Raw genomic sequence first — 20,752 nt, forward strand, 5'->3', positions numbered from 1 at the left:
TGACCATCGTTATGTTTGGAGGAAAAAGGGGGAGGCTTGCAAGCCGAAGAACACCATCCCAACCGTGAAGCACAGAGGTGGCAGCATCATGTTGTGGGGGTGCTTTGCTGCAGTAGGGACTGGTGCACTTCACAAAATAGATGGCATCATGAGGACGGAAAATTATGTGGATATATTGAAGCAACATTTCAAGACATCAGTCAGGAAGTTAAAGCTTGGTCGCAAATGGGTCTTCCAAATGGACAATGACCCCAAGCATACTTCCGAAGTTTTGGCAAAATGGCTTAAGGACAACAATGTCAAGGTATTGGAGTGACCATCACAAAGCCCTGACCTCAATCCTATAGAAAATGTGTGGGCAGAACTGAAAAAGCATGTGCGAGCAAGGAGGCCTACAAACCTGAATCAGTTACACCAGCTCTGTCAGGAGGAATGGGCCAAAGTTCACCCAACTTATTGTGGGGAGCTTGTGGAAGGCTACCCAAAACGTTTGACCCAAGTTAAACAATGTAAAGGCAATGCTACCAAATACTAATTGAGTGTATGTAAACTTCTGACCACTGGGAATGTGATAAAAGAAATAAAAGCTGAAATAAATCATTCTCTCTGCTATTATTCTGACATTTCACATTCTTAAAATAAAGTGGTGATCCTAACTGACCTAAGATAGGGAATTTTTATTAGGATTAAATGTCAGGAATTGTAAAAAACTGAGTTTAAATGTGTTTGGCTAAGGTGTATGTAAACTTCTGTCTTCAACTGTACATAACCACTGCTGTGACTATTAGTGTATAACAAGGAGGTACATAACCACTAGTATGACTAATGGTGTCTGTTGCAGTGTTGACATCATTTCTAACCTTGCTCTCTCTCACTCATGGCCACAATGGCCAAGTGGTTTTCGTGGCATCGCCGCAAAATCTGCCTTTGCCATGCGGCTGGGCTACAACTACCCCCGAACCAGGCCACCCCATCCAATTCCGTGAGGTCATGGACAGAACCTAGTTTGAGTTTCATTGCACCGTATACCAGAATGTAGGCAACATGGACCTTGGGAAAACAGCCAGATGGTGCTGCACTCCTTCACCACCCAGCAGAACGGCTACATCACGGCCACAGGAGGCACACTGCTGCAGCTCAAAAAGGGAGGTGAGATCTGCCTGTCAGCTAACTATGTGGCAACTGCATGACCTCCGACAGCTTCTCTCAGGGCACCTGATCTTCACTGTCTGGAGCCCATCCTGACCTGGACACGGAACCCAGGAGACAACCACTCTGGCACACAGGTTAGAACTAAGCTAAGGTTCTGTATTTTAAAAGGGAGATATTTTCTTTTTTTCACAAAGACTCTTTTAACTAATGATAATCTTTATCACATCTACAATGAAAAGAGAGGTCAATTGACTGTTTTGTTATATTTGCACTGAAGTTTGTTATACTTGCACATGAGTGGGAGAGTCATTGCATGCCACATTTGTCTCTCTTCCTCTTTCTTCCATCTTTCACGTTTTTTCACGAAACCAACACCAATGCCGAAACTGTTTATCTGTGTGTTGACCCAATCCCACTACCCCCCCCAAACCCATTATTGTTGTTAGATTAAATACATTTTACCACATCAGGGAAATGCAATGTGATCGCTTTTTGATTGTTAATTGCATTATTTCTTCTAATTATTGGTATGTGTTTTCCTTCTTATGAACTTAAGGCTAGTTAAATTATATAGTTTAGGTCTTGCACATAAAACACATAGGAACAAAATCTAACAACTTAATATATGCTAATTATGAGTTTTGGGGTGATGGTAAAATTATGACAAATAAGAACAAACTCAAAACTATGCTCAGGGAGCCTACCTGCTGCATTGGGTCGGGCAAACCATTGAATTCTAAAGCTAAAGTTTGAACATTTATGTAGTAAACTTCAGATGTAAATTATTATAAAGAATATACTTTAAAAATAGATGTTGTATTTTCACATACACCGGATAGGTGCAGTGAAATGTATTGTTTTACAGGGTCAGCCATAATAATACGGTGCCCCAGGCGAAAATTAGGGTTAAGTGCCTTGCTCAGGGGCACAGCAACACATTTTCTCAACTTGTCGGCTTGGCCCTTCAAATCTGTTTTTGATAAACAATTATATTCTGACTGTTTCATCTTTCGAAAAAATTTATACAAATAAATACAACAATAAAATAACACATGCACATCGCTGTGTTTTCTGTCCCCTCAAATCAAGACTTGCCCTCACATTTTTGGAGTAGCGAGACACAGCACAGCATGCACTTCATGCTCAACCAAAGGGGGGCGTGAAGGTTCCACCTTTGCTCGCACACTTTTCCTCAGGTGGAAGATGAGTATAGGGCTTTTCACAAAATACGAACATTTTCATGACAAAAATTAATAAACGATCATATCACCATACTAATCCCTATTATTCAAACACAGAAATATATATATTTCCGCACGTTATACTTTTATTAAAACATTTTTTGTTTTTGCTCATTGAGCTACAGATTTCACTTATGGGGCACGGTTGAGTGCAATAGGCCTAAAAATGTGCAAAAAATAAACCATCTTCTTACCCTTGGATGACCAGATATTTGCCTATAGGTAATAGTGTGTGGGTTATCGCACATGTAATTAATAATCTATATACACTGACTGTACAAAACATTAGGAACACCTTCCTAAATTTTAATTGCACCCCCATTTGCCCTCACAACAGCCTCAATTCGTCGGGGCATGGACTCTACAACGTGTCAAAAGCGTTCGACAGGGATGCTGGCCCATGTTCACTCCAATGCTTTCCACAGTCATGTTAAGTTGGCTGCATGTCCTTTGGGTGGTGGATCATTCTTGATACACAAGGGAAACTGTTGAGAGTGAAAACCCCAGCAGACTTGCAGTTCTTGACACACTCAAACCTGTGGCCTGGCACCTATTACCATACCCCCGTTCAAAGGCACTTTTGTCTTGCCCGTTCATAATCCATGTCTCAGTTGTCTCAAGTCTTAAAAATCCTTCTTTAACCTGTCTCCTCCCCTTCATCTACACTGATTGAAGTGGCTTTAACAAGTGACATCAATAAGGATCATAGCTTTCAACTGGATTCACCTGGTCAGTCTGTCATGGATAGAGTAGGTGTTCCTAATGTTTTGTACATTCAGCCTAAGTAAGAGTCAAGAATGTGGATAGGGAAAAATTGGAACCAAAATATTATCTATATACATACAACTACTATGGATAGGCTATAAGCTATATGGAAAACAGACAACTTTGTCAACTTTAACAGGCCTATTAATGTTATAACCAATCATTATTAAAGCAAACTAACATTTTTCGTAAACATTTTCATTATCAAAAAAGTTGTATTACTGAAGATAATGATTTAGAAAAACAATAGGCCTACAATAATACAGGCAGAGGATAACAGAAGATTTGGTTTGACCATTTTAATTGTTGTTGTATATTTTCCCCGGGGACTGACCTTACTTAAATAAGTAAACAAATAAATGAGCGCAATATATAGGCTAGCATCGATACAGACGTGGTGGGCCGCATTATCCCATTGTTCTCACCGGAGTGGAATGAGCGGACGGGAACCAGCTGCTGCGTCCCGGGCCATCCCCCACACGCCCCTGTGACCTCCTAGGACTGAGTGCCATCCACAGAGAGAGGCGCTGGTAGGCTACTCCCGTGGGAGCGAGGGAATGCTTGTAGAGGGAGAGTGGCACACGATACCCGATTGTTCGCTCTAGCAGTCACTGATTCCTCCTTCCACCCCCCATAAACTCGCGCGGATGACAGTCTCAGTGGCTTACATTGATTAGAAAGCCGTTTGTCTCGCTCAAGGTGGTTTGAATATTTTTGCTAAAATATCACAGCCAGCAAATTAATTTTTCTTTCGATGTAGCTACATGGCTAGACCTACCCATTTGTAAAGCATTTTTGTAAGGCAACTCAGCATGTTTTAGAGTGCACTAACGTTACAATTACTGCTAGGCTAGTTCGCTGTCATTCAGAACTGACAAAAATTGTATTGGCATGAGTCCCGTTTGTCTAGCCACCCTCTCCGTGCACAATGCTCCTTGACTTGTGAATGGAAGAGCAAACACACCAACGCCTACATTGAGGAAGTTCTGAGTCATTCAATGCTTCTGAGGAGTCTGCTGTTTTAGGCCAATAGTCCTCCTCCATTAGTCCTCAAGTCAAGAAGGTCTCTCTCATGCCAGTAGGTGACTCCATTCACCTGAGAGGAAATGGGTAGCCTACATAAAGCAGGTGAGCTATAGTTCACAATAAGTAGGTCTAGACAGCCGTGAATGTCAAAATATTTGTAAAAGCAAGTGCGGTTATTTTAGTGATGGTGCTATGTCATCTCGGTGTAGGCATACGGCTGTTTTTTGTAAAGTAGTGTGGAGGAATTCCCAAGATGTGTATTACTTCCTTCAGCATCTGTAGTTATTTAATGGTTTCTGGTTAAGCAGAGCTGTCAATCAAACAAGTCGGGATGCGGGGCAGAAAAGTGTGGAACGAACACGGGAGGGGGCGGAGATTCAGTGGCAAGGATTCCGCAAGACTGTTCTTATAATTGGGGGAACATCTGACTCTGTTGCGCGCTGGCAGATGGTCGGTTGAGGCGGGATCGAAGGAGGGAGATTTACGTTCATTGTTCAGGCGCTGGAGCTCAGTCCAGAGACAATGGCCTCCGCAAGGAGCAAGGGATGAAAAAACGTTCCTTTTCAGATACAGAAAGATGGATAAAGAAAGCAACGGAAATTAATTTTAAAAATCTGGAATTTAAAACGCATAAAAACGTTTGCCAGCTCATCGAGCACATCTGTCAGGCCTATAGAAACATGCAGTTTGTCAGCAATTGTAATGTAAATCATGTATCATTTTATGGTGCAAATAACCTCAGTAAAATACATCATACACACCTGGCCAGTGTTTATTGCAGACAGACAAACTACAAACGTAACGGTTTTTCTGCGCAGGCTCTTCAGTGACATGACATCCTCATGGGGATTGATGAGGTCTAACTTTCCAACTGCAGAATATTTTTGATAATAAGGTTGAACGTATTTACAACTCAAATTTGGTTAAATTAATTAAACACGGGTTCACATCATATTTCTATCAGCATGAGATCTGATTCCTCTATTCTGGAACATTTTGGAATGTGCACAAAATAAATATTGATGATCTATTTCGAATGATAGCCTTTCCAATGTACACATAAAACCACATTATTTTTCATGGATGTCTTGTCATTGCATTTACTGTTGTTATAATGTATATAATTATTTATCATGTGTTAATTTGAAACGTATCAAACATATATCTGTACCATTTTAGACAGAACTTCCAACCATGTTGCCTTAGACTCACAGCACTGTCTTGGATGAGCAGCACAAACGTATGCAGTGAAGAGTAATAGACAAACCAGACTACAATTGTTTAGCATGATGCCACTGATATCCTTAGTCGAGTCACAGCTTTCAATCACTGCGCATTGTTCGTGGTAGACAGAGCGCGAGAGCGTGGCTGGTTGAATAGGCAACGCGCCTGCTGGTTGCGCTCTTGTGTTTAGTGATGACTCGACTGAAAACGCCAAATAAGATATTCAGGATGGTTACTTTAGACTTTGAATCCAGTTATCTTATTAAAATACAATTAGGAATAGAATGCCTAACGCAAGAAATATAACTGAAACTTGGGCCAAATTTTGAATAGCAAACTAAATAGGCCAATAGTTTTGCTGGAAATGCAATATGTGTAAACAATACTATTACATTTTAAATGTTTTAAGTAGCCTAGACTTAAATAGTAAATAAACTTTAGAAAAATGTGCTACAACGTGTTAGTTGTCTTTTTGTAGAACTTTCATATTTCAAAATGACCTTTTTCAAAGGAAATGTTTTGTCTATGTTATTTCTTTCGGTTTGCATGAATTTGCTGACTTAACTTATTTATTTTCTCCCATGGTAATTGCGTGCATGCAACACTGACAAATCGTCAATAAATCGAAAAATAAGTAATACATATATTAGGTGATTCTTTTCAATGGCGGAATTAGTTTGTCACTGCAGTAAATAACCTAGTCCCAATATGAACGCCTATTGTGTTCACTGAAATGATAAATTTTTGATTTCAACATTGAAGAATTTGTTGAAACACAAAATCAAGCAATGAATATAATGTTGCCTGATAGTTCGATAGTCAACAAATAATAAAGCTCCATTGTATGAATTAATAATTTGACCAAATTGATAAAAGTAATACATAAACAAAACTATATTTAGTTACATTTCATATTCTTATTTGTATAATCGATTAGCAGAAACAGCTGAATTGTTGTATATATTATCCCACATTCACCTGCAATCCGAAGCAGTCTTTGGTAGGACTTCACTAGAGAAAAGTTTGATGAAACATGAGAGCTATACGCTAAAATTGGTATAAGTCCAACTAACGGAGGCATTTTACACCAATGAGAGCATCAATTTCAACAATCGGTCCCCCATATGGCAGTGTAGCCCCTCCTCCAGACCCTATCCCGGCAGAGGAAGTCATTCATGCTCCAGGACAGTAGAACGTTATTGCCAGCCCTTTGGCCTATAGATTCAAAGCGCAAAAGGTCTCTGTCTACTCTGTTTGAGAAAGATTCTGCCACCTGATTTTAGGACTGTCGTGTGGAAGTGTGTGCATGCATATCTGTGGTGTGCGTATCTACGGTGTGCATGAGCTTGTCGAGGAGTGCTTGCGTGTCCACCAAACAGGTGATCCTTGTTTATGTTCGAACCGACGTTGGACGTTACCTATCCCCTGTTCTTGGACAATGATTGCAGTCCAACAGAAGATACATCATCTATTGCCTGTTTTCCTTTATGAGCACGTTTGAAGACAAGCAGTATTGTTTACTTTGGGCAGCTAAGCCTCAGTCATCTTCCAAGTGTTCGATAGCACAGTATCCTGGAACTGACCTTCCAGTTCTAGTTTCCCAAAGTCATATTGCTCTCTCGTTTACTCTGAATTTCTCCAAAGAAATAAAAGAACAGCCATTGGTTTGTGTTTTAAATGTACGGGATCCAGGAGCATCTCATAAGAGACGTCAGCGGATTAAAAGAAAGAACTCTGGGAGAGGAGATGGATCCGGTCCGGTCCTGGGTGCGTAATGTCGGTGTTGTCGATGCTAACGTAGCGGCGCAAAGGTACAGTATACCTTCATGTTCTCACGTCCTTTGTGGTATTTTGACGAAATTAACGAGTCAATCTGTCTTATTGGCAACACAACATAAAACACTATTACGGACCTATAAGAAGTGAATTAGACCTCTTTAAGCATGCACGAGGAGTCGATGTAGGCTATTATGTAGGTAGTTTGTCTCACTTCAATATCCAAAAGCATATTATGCTAGGGAAATAATTAATAAAAGTAAATGACAAATAACCTATGTGCACGGATCACCATAACATAGCCCATAAGTGACCGGTGGTGCCAAGCGGTCAAATAGAACGTATTTTTGTTGATTATGCTCATGCCTCTTGTTTGATACTCATTGACCTCAAACTTCTCCAGACTTGGGATGAAACGAAAAAGCAACAGGTCGTCTTTGGGAGTTAATGGCCGGTGGTAAAGAATGACAAATGTAGAAAAATAGATCTCGAGCATCCCTGGCTTTGTATGAGAGTGCGGCTTGTCCGGGGTACGCGCTGTCAATAGCTATGGGTGTCACGAGCATGAAAGGGATAGGGATAAAGGGATAAAACAAAACAATTAAACAAAAACGCATTCTGTCACGAAAGCGAGTGCCCGGAATAATGTTCTTTTAGTGAGGATCACACCTCTTGGCTATTGATTTGTATGAAGCGCATGAAACGCTTTTAACAGTTGGAGTCTGTAAATTTATCCATGTTGAATTATTCACAAATTATTTTATATCTCCATCCAGTTCTCTTATCACCATAGTTTAGGCCTATATCCAATAGGCTAATTACGATGTAAGTTGATAATAATAATAACCCAATAATAATAACAATACAATTATATTGGTGTGTCTACTGAAATATTAATCAGTAGACAAATTCATATTTATATTGTCATCCCTTTCCCCAAAAGAAAGAGCTTGGAGAAAAATCTAAATGTATTTTGATCAATTAGGCTACCATTATATTATGCATTGAATATTTTTGCTCAGTGCTTTTCATACTGGTTTAAAAGTAACTTTGTGAATTCTTAATGTTAAAATACTCCAGTACATATACAGGCTGTTATGATAGCCTTGGTATAAATTAGCCTTAAAATACTCCAGTAGATTTACAGGCTGTCATGATAGCCTTGGTATAAATTAGCCTATGTTTATATTATTCAAAGGAGAACATGCAAAAAAGTAAGCATGCAGACAAGGTAGCCTAACATTATTGTCAAAGGTGTATTTCCCAAAATAAACAGATGTTTGGTGCTAGGACAAACTTGTAACACATCTTTGTTATTTGGTGTGTTCGATGAAGGTTATGACTGACTTTGCGAATGTGCGTTAACAGTCTTTTCGTATTTTAGATTTATTTTTTGAAAACGAAACACGTCTCGAGTCATTTGTTGATTGAAGGCCTTTATCACATCATGAGTCTCTACTTTCATAATAGGCTACTCACCAGATATGGTAACTTTACCTACGATTTATCTGATAGTTATTTGGTAAGTGCATTTCTAAATCAAACCTATGTTGTACAGCTATAACTACGTAACACAGTTCAGACGTGTTCTATCGGTGTTTATTTGGTGGGAGCCCATTTGAAATCGGTGAAATGGACGGTGGTACAGGCCCGCGCTTGAGTATTGAGTTGGCCTATAGGCTAGGATCCACCAATCAACCTAACCTATTATTCTCATCCTGTAGGAAAATGATAATTTCCGTATTCTGCTTGATCTACATTATGCATGCGAAAAAAATATAGGCAGCGCACAATTATCCAATCAAAGCAAATGTTAATTTATGTCAGACTTTGAAACTTTTAGTCCTTGAACTTTTCAAAGGTCAAGAGGATGAAGGTCAGCATGAATTCCAAAATAACTTTCACAGTATAAAAAAAACGTTTTATCTGAAAGAAAGAAAACCTTTAAGGTTTGGAACTTTATATTGTGCAGCGTCGAAAAAAAACCCCTTGGTGTCACCTAGTGTAAGAGGCGAAGCATCAATAAACAACCAGTGTTAATTAAGCTGCAGGCATCCACGTTTGGGGCAAGTCAAACTTTGACCCACACATTAATGATAAAAACACACTGAGAGGAGTGTTAGGATATTTTTTGCCTTCCTTTCATTCCACCATCGATAATCCGTGATTTCCTAGATAGGTCATAAATAGAAAGAAACAGTCATTGAACCCAATGTTTTATAACGTTTTGAAAGGCGTTGAATTGTTGCTAACAAATCATCTAAATTTAAGCTCGTGAAAATGAAGCATCAACCAAGAATACAGTTAGACTACAGTAATAGGCTATTTATTTATTTTAATATGAATTAAGCATATTAATCATGTAGGCTCAAATTCCTTTGATGTTTTTTCCACAGTGTTTGTTCAGTGAGTATTTTTCAAAACGAATTTCCTCCATATTGCCATTCCTGACCAATTCATGTTGCAATAGTTGTTGAATCTAGAAATGAAAAAACAGAAAAATCAGGAAGCATAGGAAAGATGTTCCAATAGTATTTATAGTCACTACAGACTTCTTTTTCTTTCATCATTGACTTTTCTCTGCAAATAAATGTATTGTTCATTAGACCTGTATTAGCTCAAAGTCTAAACTCAATAACCCTATAATTATTATGTTGTAGCCTATACAGTTGACCTTAATAAACAGTGATTGCAGTTGTAAGAGTTTTTGTTATGTGTGCCTGAGGATTGTGATGTAATGTGAAGTGATTTCCCTCTCCTAATTTCCCTCTCCTCTCATCTCTACAGTGGTGTAGCTCTCTCCAGGGCCCACTTTGAGAAGCAGCCCCCCTCTAACCTGCGCAAGTCCAACTTCTTCCATTTTGTCCTGGCACTCTATGACAGACATGGACAGCCTGTAGAGGTGGAGAGGACTTCCTTTGTGGACTTTGTGGAGCACGACAAGGTGTGTGTGTTTGTTTGTTTCAGTTTGTTGAGTGTATGAGTATATTTGAGAATAATATGTATTTCTCTTTCTTATGCATGTCTGCTTTGGCTATTGTTTACCAGAAATAATTTTTAAAAAGTTGGTAGCTATTACAGCAGTACTATCTAGCAAAGCTTTAAGCTGATCACATTTACGCAACCCGTAGCAGGACATTTCTGTGCAGCCAGTAGTCTACATCCAGGCGTTTAACTTGACCTTCCACATCCCCTATAAAGCTGAGCATAATGAACAGCTGACAGCTCCATGTAACACAAGCCTCACTCCCAATAAGCTGAGCTGATGATGAGCGATTGAAAAAGAATACCTAATGACTAATTAGCAGCCTTCCTCATTAGTGGGACATCACTACTTTTAAAAATGCAAATTACGCTTGCCTCTGTTAAGTTATACCATGTACATATAATCAAAGTCTCTTTTCCTCCCACCCCCATATACTAAATACTGCTGAGGGGAAGAAGTAAATTCCTCAGGTCAGACATGGGGCCAAAAGAAGGAGAGGAAGAGGTGCAGAGTGGCGGTCAGATCAAGAGAGAGAGAGGGGGAGAGAGAAAGAGAGAGAAAGAAAGAGAGAGAGTTTAGAGAGAACCAGAGAGACAGGGCAGGGGAGGGGTACACTGCCCATGGTGGGAGCCTTGTGCCCAGTGTTGATGGATGTTTTTGCCTTGTGGTTAAACTTGAGCTGGGAGTGTGAGGCTTGTGGTCCAAACTGGTAACAGCTCTTCCCTCAGAGAGAGAAGAGGGCACTGTCCTGTCAACAGAAGTTAAAACACTGTTTAGTTTTGCTGAGACTGTGAGAGGGAGGGAGACATGGAGGGCAACAGGGAGAGAGGGAGGGAGACAGGGCTCCACTCTGGGCGTCAGTGCTAATGCCAGGGCTGAGAGCTGTCAGTGTTTCCCCTAGCGCCACACACACAGCCAGGGCGAGGCAGAGTGAAATGACGGCTGCAGAGGAGTTCATTTTCTGCATGGTTAACCTGGCATCTGGTTTTGTTTTGTTGTTATTCAGAGGTGGAAGGGTGATAAGGGGAAATAAATGTTCCTCTGTGTATATGAACACAACATTATATTCCAGTCTCTACTGTATCTCCACTGTCGATTTCTCTCTTTCTCACTTTTGCTCATCTCTTTTAATCTGTCCATTTATTTCCTTCTTCTCTTATCTCTCTTACTTTCTCCCCATCTCTGTATTTCTCTTTCTGCTCAGAGATGCCGGCTCCCTGGGTTATTGGACCAAAGAGCATTCCTTTGAGACCAGTTAGGGAGAGACTAGGAAAGGGAGAGAAAGAGAGGGATAAAATGAAAGAAAGTGGTGTAGAACCAGGGGGTAGAAGGGATGGAGGAAGGGAAGTTTCTCCTTCAAGGTCGACTGCACTGAAAGAGTTTCCACTCATTGAAGCACACACGCACAAAGGCACACAGACACAGACACTCAAAGACATGCAGACCTATACATATGCACACATGAGCTTGTGTGGACATTAGCTGTTGCATACATGATCCTTTGTACACTGTTGTATGTGATCATAAGGATCCTACGGCTTTAGGATTTCACATCAGACATGCTGCAGTTCAACTTCTAAAAAGAGGAGCTAACTCAAGGTTAAGGACCTTGTTCTGGAGCCCAGTGTAGGGTCCCATCTACAGGGTAGGAAACCCTCTGATCCCACACCAGTCCCAGGGATGAAGTGAGCTTAACTGTGCTTAACTGTAACCCCACCGCGCTATAACTGCATGACTGCATTGTGTGTTTGTCTGTTTGTCGTCTCATTCCAAGGAGCAGACGGGAGAAAAAACCAACAACGGCACGCACTACAAGCTGCAGCTCCTCTACAGCAATGGTGAGTACACCAGACCTCCAAACCACCCTGGCATCACATGATGAGCAGCATGCCCCATTCATGTCAGAGTGAGAACTTGGGCATTCAGGAGTTGATATGGTCTGTGTGGTTTCATGTCTCTTGATTCTTTGTCCCAGAGACATTTTAGTGTCTGACCACTTTAGAGTGGGAGGAGAAACAGGTTGTCCTGAGCCAGACCACCGACCAAACACCATCCTGCATCTCAATGGTATGGCCATGGAATGGACATGATATGGACATTTGTTCCAAATATAAGAGGAAAATCCCACTTTCCCCCAACCCCCACTCCCAGTACTCTTCTCCCTACCTCTTCCTCTGCCTCTCATCCCACCTCACCCCTCTTCTAAATATCTATCCAATCATCCAATCACTGAGTTATTTAAGCCCCAGATTTAGTTGTGTGTGAAGCTGCTCCAGGCCCCATAAACAGGGAAACGAGGTACACGGTGCCCCCCCATGGTGTTACAACATCAGATAAGGGATGTGCACAGAGATTTGGGTTCCCATGAGCCTCCACTGCCCCTACTCTGCCATCCCTGTGGCACCCGTGGGAGAAGAGATGAAAGACATGAAGCAGAAAGACCCCGACCATACACACTCATATACATGCACACACACACCCTCCCTTTCCCCTCCACTTCCCTCTAGTGATATCAAAGGCCCCCCGATTGAGACTTTGATGAGGGGAACCCGTTTTAAAAGCAATACTCTGCATAGTAGGCTCCATAGAAAAACCTTGGATAACGTGCTGCTCTTCAGAGGCAATTTATTACATCAATGCCGTTTCTCTGTCCTGTGTGATTCTCAGCAGCCTACAAGGAAGTAAAACCAGTGTGTTTGAAGCGCCCAGAGACTCAGGTGTTCAGGTGTTTTCTAAAAGCATGCTGGGAGGTTCTCTGTGTCAGATCCCAGAGCTCCTAAAGCCCTCAATTGATCCTGATCTGAACTGTATGGATGACCCAGGAAATGGCCATTATGGGAATCAAATCAATGTCCAGTCTAAAACACTCATATCCCATGCCTTCAGGATGAGGTTGTCTTTGTGAGGTTAGTTTAGTTTCCTCTAATGATTGTGTTTATGTCTGTGTGCAGGGGTTCGTACGGAACAGGATCTTTATGCACGACTTATTGACTCCGTCACTAAACAGGTAAGGAACCCTATGTGCCCTGACTGGATTTAGCCTGCTGTGGAGCTCATGCTTACACTTTGATTGATTGCACATGAAATCAAATGCCCCCATCACCCATGCTCCCTCTCTCTCAGCCCATATCATATGAGGGACAGAACAAGAATCCTGAAATGTGCCGGGTTTTGCTCACTCACGAGGTTATGTGCAGGTGAGTCAAATACGCATGCACACACACACACACACACACACACACACACACACACACACACACACACACACACACACACACACACACACACACACACACACACACACACACACACACACACACACACACACACATCCTTAAAAATGTATTTGGGTTTTGTTTTGATGTGTCTGACATGTGGTATGCCATTTGGAAATAAGACTGGGGTTGAAATAAAAGTATAGCCAGTCCGTCATCAGGCTTGTTACAGTGTGAGCCCCCTGCTGCTCTCCAGGTCCCACGCCAGCTCCTGTTTCTCTCTGGAGCCTCCCTCACAGATAGCCAGGGGGAGGTATGGGGCCACTCTACCTTCAACCTCCACTGAAACATGTTAAGGGAATAATCAGCCCCCCAACCCCCCACCCCCATCACCACCTCAGACCCTTATGTTATGCATGGACAATGATCTACATAGGAGCGATGTTGAAACATAAGAATTAAAGTAGTTTCTTACATTTCTGAATGCTTTAGTTTCTAACAATGTGCATGGAAACTAATGCATGTGTAAAAAGAACAAGACAGTGTGTCAGGAATGGGTCAGGGTGGAAGAAGAGAGCTGCCTTTATGGTGCTTTTGGAAGACGGGGCTTCTTCACCATGCATGCAGTGTTTTTGGAGGTATGGAGTAGTGGAGGCTGTTGAGGGGAGGATGGCTCATAATAATGGCTGGAATGGAGTAAATGGAATGACATGTGTTTGATGTATTTGATACCATTCCAGTTATTCCACTCCAGCCATTACCATGAGCATGTCTTCCCCAATTAAGGTTCCACCAACCTACTGTGGTAAGGAGGTAGGAAGAGTAGGACACAGTGAGAGAGAGAGAGTTAGTGTTGCTGTAGTGGGGCAGTGGCCCAGGGTTTGAGGGCAGGAGGGGAAATGAGAGGGGGGTTGGGCAGGGGGAGACATGGGGCTAAGACTGAGTGGGCTTTGCCATTGTGTAGCCAGCAGATGCCCGAATGTAACTCACAGCTGGCTAATAACAGAGCCGGGGAGGCAGAGGGCAAGCGTCACAGCTGGGGAGTGAGGCCGTCTGACAGGGGGGCGGAGGGAGGGTGGAACGGGGCAGGGCAGGGCCAAGCTGGGACACGAGAGGGGTGAGGTGAGGTATAGGGGTGGCAGATGGTTAGGGGTGGGGGCACTTTTGTTATGCAGCGGAGGGGACTTGGAAGGGGGGGGGGGGGCAGGCTCTACAGACAGGACTGCTGACGAATTGTAGGATGCTGTGTGTGTGTGTGTGTGTGTGTGTTGATGTGTTTGTCTCTGTGATGGGTTGGGGGTTGTCTTTGATTTTGAAATCAATGTGACAGATTGCCAGGCTGGCTTTTCACTTTTGAATGGTCTCTCCCTGTTTGAATGGTACCTTTTCTCCCCCTTTCTTTTATTTTCACCTCCTATCCTTTGACCCTTTTTGTTTCCCTGGATCTGTGCAGTCTGCAGTGCAGTCTGGGACGGTGGTCGGGCCAGAGGAAAGATCAGTCCTGTCATGCTGGTTTGTTTCACTCACTGTGTTGTTGTGTTTTCTGTTTGTTATTTTGGAACACAGTCGCTGTTGTGAGAAGAAAAGCTGTGGAAACCGCAACGAGACGCCGTCTGACCCGGTCATCATTGACAGGTAACGGCACCTGTCACTCACTCACACTAACCAGACAACGTCAAACAGCCCAACTAAGCCTATGTTCTACTGTCTCCCCCTCAACTGTCCCTCTCATGCCTCTAAGATGTCCATTGTCCAGACATGCTCAGATGCAGAAATACTCACACAAACATTCATTTTGAGAGAGCGAGAGAGACAGAGAGAGAGAGAGAGAGAGGAGAAGGAGAGAGATTTTTGAGTGAGGGCAGAGACCCATGTGGTTCCTGTGATGAGACCTCACAAATCAGCCATTTCTTTTATGGCCCGTAAAAACAGAGGAGAGGGAGGGTTAGTGGGGGCAACGGGAGAGGACGGGGGGGGGGGGCAGGGGTAGAGTGTAGATGTGTAGGGGTGGTGGCAAGGTGCATACATGTCTGCATATTAAATGTGTGGGTGAGTAGGTACAGTCCGTGTGTGTGTGTATATATATTTAAGAGCTTGCCCTCTAGGTCTGTTGCTGTGCCAGATCCCTTTAACCGAGCGTACCTACCCCATGAGTGTTTATGGCACTGAGGCATGCGTCTGTGATAATTAGTGTCTCTGCAATATACCTGTCAGTGCTAATGTAAGCATCTGTGTTTGTTAGTGACTGTGCTCACATACTGTATATGACTGTCTGTCTGTCTATTCGGTGTCTGTCTGTCTGTCTGTCTGTCTGTCTGTCTGTCTGTCTGTCTGTCTGTTCGCTTGTCTCTTTGGCTCTGGTTGGTCAGCATATAGAACACTGTGGCGTTCCCTTACACTTAGTCCACACTGTCCTACTAAAAATACCTCCTCTGTACACAGTCCTAACTCCTGCCAAATATATGAATACAAAAATATTCCTATCAGAATCATGAAGAGTTATTGATTATGTATGTATTGTCGGTAGACTCCCTACCTGTCTGTAGACTCCCTACCTGACAATCAGTTGTCAGGCTTTAGGGAGACGGAGCATTACCTTAATGGACATGTGTGAGGGTTTCCAGGTCCCAGGGATTTTTGAAGTCACATCGTGTCTGCCTGATATCAGCTGCTGTGATACATGCTCATAAGCAGACCTTTTGTACAATGGTTTTTCTGTGACGTCATCTCTTCAACCTTCATCGCCCCTTCCTTCCCCTCACTCTTCCTCCCTCCCTCTCTCCCTCTCTCCATTCCTCCCAAAATACATCCCAAAATGTCAAGGATTTTTCTCTCCTACTTTCCCTCCCTCTTCTGTCTTTGTCTCTCCCATTACCCCCCCCCCCCCCCCCCCCCCCCTCCTCTCTCCTCCTCTGTTCGAGCTGGCCGGCAGTTGACAGTGTGTCTCAGAGGATCTCTGCTGAAGATAGTTTTCATATAACGGAAAATTGGTCTGTTGTCTTTTGGATTTTCCCAGAATCCCTAGTAGCAGCTGTTTTGCTCATTTGGCGCATTACTTTCCCAACGACCCCCCCTCCTCTTCCTCCATCTTCCATGGCAAAACCACTCCAAAGATTGTTTATAAGTAGCGCAGGGGGCTTGTGAATTGGAGGATCTATGTCAGTGTGTGGGCCTGTGCAGGCTGATGGTGGTACTGTGAGGATGGATTTAAATGGGATCGTTGACCTACTGTACCCTCTAATCACACTGGGCCCATCCAGGTCTGAAAGGGGGTTATTCCCTCTTGACAGGCCCATGGATCCCTCTCCTTGGGGATCAGCCTATTAGCAGTTATGTCATTTGGGATAAGCTGGTGGAATTTGTTGCAGCGTTCCACTGTGTCCTTGCAGAGATCTCAACTTTATTTATTGTGGATTTTTGTGTGTGTGCATGTGTGCATGTGATAAATAGCAAGAGAGAGTGAGAGAATTTGTCTGTGTCTGAATAAGCCCATATGTATATTGTTTGTGTATGTGTACATGGATGTGCACAGATGCTTATTTATGTATGTATGTATATTGATGTGTGTGCAATTGTGTATGTGTCTGTGACCCTTTGCCTGACCCTTTCCCCGAGTCACTGCTTGGGGCCTAAATGATTCATGTGTGTATGTGGAGGGGGGAGGTGGGTGAGGGTGGCTGTTTCTGAGGCTGCAGTAATCAGCCTCCTGGTCCCAGCCCCAACACCTGTTCTCCAATTAATATGCAGCGCGCTGGGGCCCACCCGCTCCTACTGCCGCTCCTACTGCATCTCTCTCTCTCTCTCTCTCTCTCGCTCTCCCTCTCTCTCTCTCTCTCTCTCTCTCTCTCGCTCTCTCGCTCTCTCGCTCTCTCGCTCTCTCGCTCTCTCGCTCTCTCGCTCTCTCGCTCTCTCACTCTCTCACTCTCTCACTCTCTCACTCTCTCACTCTCTCACTCTCTCACTCTCTCACTCTCTCACTCTCTCACTCTCTCACTCTCTCACTCTCTCTCTCTCGCTCTCTCGCTCTCTCGCTCTCTCGCTCTCTCGCTCTCTCTCTCGCTCTCTCGCTCTCTCTCTCGCTCTCTCGCTCTCTCGCTCGCTCTCTCGCTCTCTCGCTCGCTCTCTCGCTCTCTCGCTCTCTCTCTCGCTCTCTCTCACTGTTTCTGGCTCTTTATTCAGTCTCTTTCTCTCTCAATCTCGTACTCTTTCTCTCTATGGTCCCCCTCTCTCTTGGTTTCTCAGGCTCATACCAGTGTTTCTACACTACTCGTTCATTCTTTATCTCTCTTTCTTTCACTTCCTCTCTGCCCTTGTCTTTCTCTCTTCCTCTCCCTTGTGTTCTCTCATCCATCTCTTCTCCTCTTAGCCCATCTTATTTTGTGATAATTAGGCAGTGTCATTAAGACACCTACCCAAGCACAAGGGAGTTTGTAATTCCCCAAACGGCCCAAACCCCCTCTTTTTCTAATCTCCTTTCCATATTGTTTCGGTCCCCCCCAAATCCCCTCCTCTCTCTCCTGCTGCTCCACTCTGTCCTTCTCCCTAATCCTGATTTGAGTGAAAGGGGAGAGAGTAGATCACAGCTGATCCATAGGGAGGGGTGCTGGGGCCAGGGGGCTTGTAGGGGGTTAGTCAGGAGGGGGAGATTACTCTTAAAGACGCCCTTGTGTCGGGCTCTTATTCAGAGTAAAACACTGATCATGTCATATTGCTTGCAGCGTCTACTAGTCGTGGTATTGTTCAATCTGTCACTCACTCACTGACATTCTTACTTTTGCAAATTGAAGGGAACCTCTGTTTCAAAGATGTCAATGGTCTTTGACTGATTGATTGACTGATTGATTGATTCCTCTGTCTTGCCCATTTCAAATCTTAATGGATTACATCCACACATGTGCCCTGTTGTTGACTGAATCTCAAGTGACTGAAGGATCTGTTTCAAAGATAACTCATTGTATTTTCTTTTACAGTATGGCTACATCACTCCATACTTCGATATTCTGTTTTTACAAGCCTTGCTTTTGCATTGTCTGGCTTTGATATTTTCAGAGCTTGTCTAACTTGAGAATACTAGAGCATACAGTATCCCTGTCTGTGTCCTTCCCTCCATTTAGTTAAGGAGTTCTCCCTCTACCCTCTGTTCAGAGACAGACAGGTCAGTTAACAGTAGCATTACTGTCAGATGACCCCTGACCTTTAGAAAGTGCTAGCCTCGGTATTTCTAGAGGAGCATGCTTTAAAACAGAGACAGGCAGAGAGTCAGTATTGGTGCTAGATTTTGTAGGAATGGGAAGTGTAGGTTGGTTAGTGGGAGCAGTCAGGGTTGGAGTGTACAAGTGTGGTTTTATATTTGGCTAGGAGGTTGGAATCAATAGATGGTCATAAGGAAATCATGGAGGATCCATCGTAAGGCAGGAGAGAAGAGTGGAGGAGAGGGGAGGCAGGTGAGGAGAGGAGAGGGGAGGCAGGGGAGAAGAGTGGAGGCAGGGGAGAAGAGGAGAGGAGGAGAGGAGAGGCAGGGGAGAAGAGTGGAGGAGAGGGAAGGCAGGGGAGAAGAGTGGAGGAGAGGGGAGGCAGGGGAGAAGAGTGGGGGAGGCAGGGGAGAAGAGTGGAGGAGAGGGGAGGCAGGGGAGAAGAGTGAAGGAGAGGGGAGGAGAGTGGAGGAGAGGGGAGGCAGGGGAGGAGAGGGGATCAATGGCAAGCACCATCTCACTAATTTATAGTGTTTTCAGGAGGGGTCTTTTTAACAAGATGGTACTCTGAGGAAACAGGAATAATCAATGGGAATTTTCACATTTGGTCAATATTACTTTTCCCTTCCCCCTTTCAAAATGAAAAGCCATTTCACAAGGACTGAATGCAAGGTAGAGATACAGTAGAGTTTTCCTTTCTGTCAACTAGAACATACAAACTATTTCAAGTAAGTTATTTTCTCATCACAAATCAGGTTTCAATCTAACCTTTTTATGCGAGTAAAGTACATGTCGGATTCAACTTTCATTACAGGTCTGATGGAAACAGAACTTTTGTTTGTAAACATACCAAATATCGACAAAACGAAATACGATAGACAGTGGGAACTTTTTGTGTCTGTACAATTAATTGTGCGAGAATTGTCAGTGGAAAAGCTTTTATGCGCCAATATTGATATAAGAACCATCAAATCGAAATAAACATGGAGTCACGGGATGACATGTTGTGTGGTCCTCCCACTACGACTTGTTGGGAAAGCATGCCGTTTATTAGGCTACATATTAAATAAATAATGATGAACTTCACAGGGAGGTGAAAGGTCACCGTGATGAGTTTGATGCTCCTTTCCAATAAATATCGAGGGTCTTATTCTGGAGACATGATCATCGATGCTTGGCTGTCATTTACCAAATAAAATCATAATCATCTCATATTGTAGGCTATACCCGCACTGTATCAGCGAGCTGTTGGCTATAGCGCACGTGCCAATACCAGAGTGGGCACACACTATATAACGCATCAGTAGAGTTGAAAATGTGATGGAAATTCATTTAACTGCAAAAAGGGATTTTAATGTGCATTACGTCATCATGCACAGACTTTTATCTGCAACAAGTCAATTTGATGGAAACACACCTCTAGTGGCAAAATGAGCATATTGTTTTTATGCAGACTTTTTTATATACTGAAGAAAATCTGTTGCCAATTGGATGGAAGCCTAGCTAATTAGACAAGAGAAATCCTTTCCTATGTGTTAATAATTCTAACTGTTAAGTACTTATTATAGGAGGCAGTGATGGTTATGGTAAAGCCCACTTTTAGAGATGTGATTAGCCTTTTACTGCAGTGGGGTAAATCTACTTTCAAACAAAAGTATACTCGTCACACACATGGTTATGGGCTTAAAAAAGGAAGACACCTGTACGATGTCAGATATAGAGTTGAAATGTATTCAATTTTGAGTTTGCATCCCAATATTACACTTTATATACATCACAGAAGAATGAAATATAACAAAACAGTTTGACATAGAAACACCGGATTTTCTTCCGTAAAATAAAAAAAACTATGAATAACATTCCATCCATGAAGCCAAAGAGGGTGCTTTTGGTCATTGACTGCAGGAAAGAGCTACAGCTTCCTTTGCGAAGACTTGACTTCAGGTAGTCGACCCTAATAGGAATCCATTGCTCTTCATCTTGTTTAACAGACCGTACTGATCTTGTACTCCTGATTCTAGCTATGTGCTCGTTTGGCTGTTTTTAACTTGCCTTCACATAGCAGTGAATGAAAGTTTGCACACATTTGCTCTGAATCAATATCCACAACATTAACTTCCCGAAAAGCATTTGTGTCAATTTCTAATGTCTTCCGTTGGATGAGGATTATTTCAG

At 42.9% G+C, this 20,752-nt stretch overlaps 1 protein-coding gene across 3 annotated transcripts in view; it reads left to right on the plus strand.

The window, feature by feature from the left end:
* The first annotated feature begins 6,564 nt into the window (after positions 1 to 6,564).
* The window catches only part of LOC129826372 (transcription factor COE2-like), a 36,161-nt gene continuing 21,973 nt past the window's right edge, over positions 6,565 to 20,752 (plus strand). For 2 of the 3 annotated variants that reach the window (XM_055887020.1, XM_055887017.1), the window contains exons 1-6: positions 6,565 to 7,219; positions 9,972 to 10,128; positions 11,945 to 12,008; positions 13,122 to 13,177; positions 13,294 to 13,367; positions 14,952 to 15,020. In XM_055887020.1, coding sequence (XP_055742995.1) covers positions 7,086 to 7,219; positions 9,972 to 10,128; positions 11,945 to 12,008; positions 13,122 to 13,177; positions 13,294 to 13,367; positions 14,952 to 15,020 — 554 coding nt within the window. In that variant the 5' untranslated portion in view covers positions 6,565 to 7,085. The remainder of the gene's footprint in view (positions 7,220 to 9,971; positions 10,129 to 11,944; positions 12,009 to 13,121; positions 13,178 to 13,293; positions 13,368 to 14,951; positions 15,021 to 20,752) is intronic. The other variant, XM_055887018.1, reaches the window with a different exon arrangement.

This window comes from Salvelinus fontinalis, chromosome 28 (genome assembly GCF_029448725.1).
Source record: "Salvelinus fontinalis isolate EN_2023a chromosome 28, ASM2944872v1, whole genome shotgun sequence".
NCBI classification, from domain to species: domain Eukaryota; kingdom Metazoa; phylum Chordata; class Actinopteri; order Salmoniformes; family Salmonidae; genus Salvelinus; species Salvelinus fontinalis.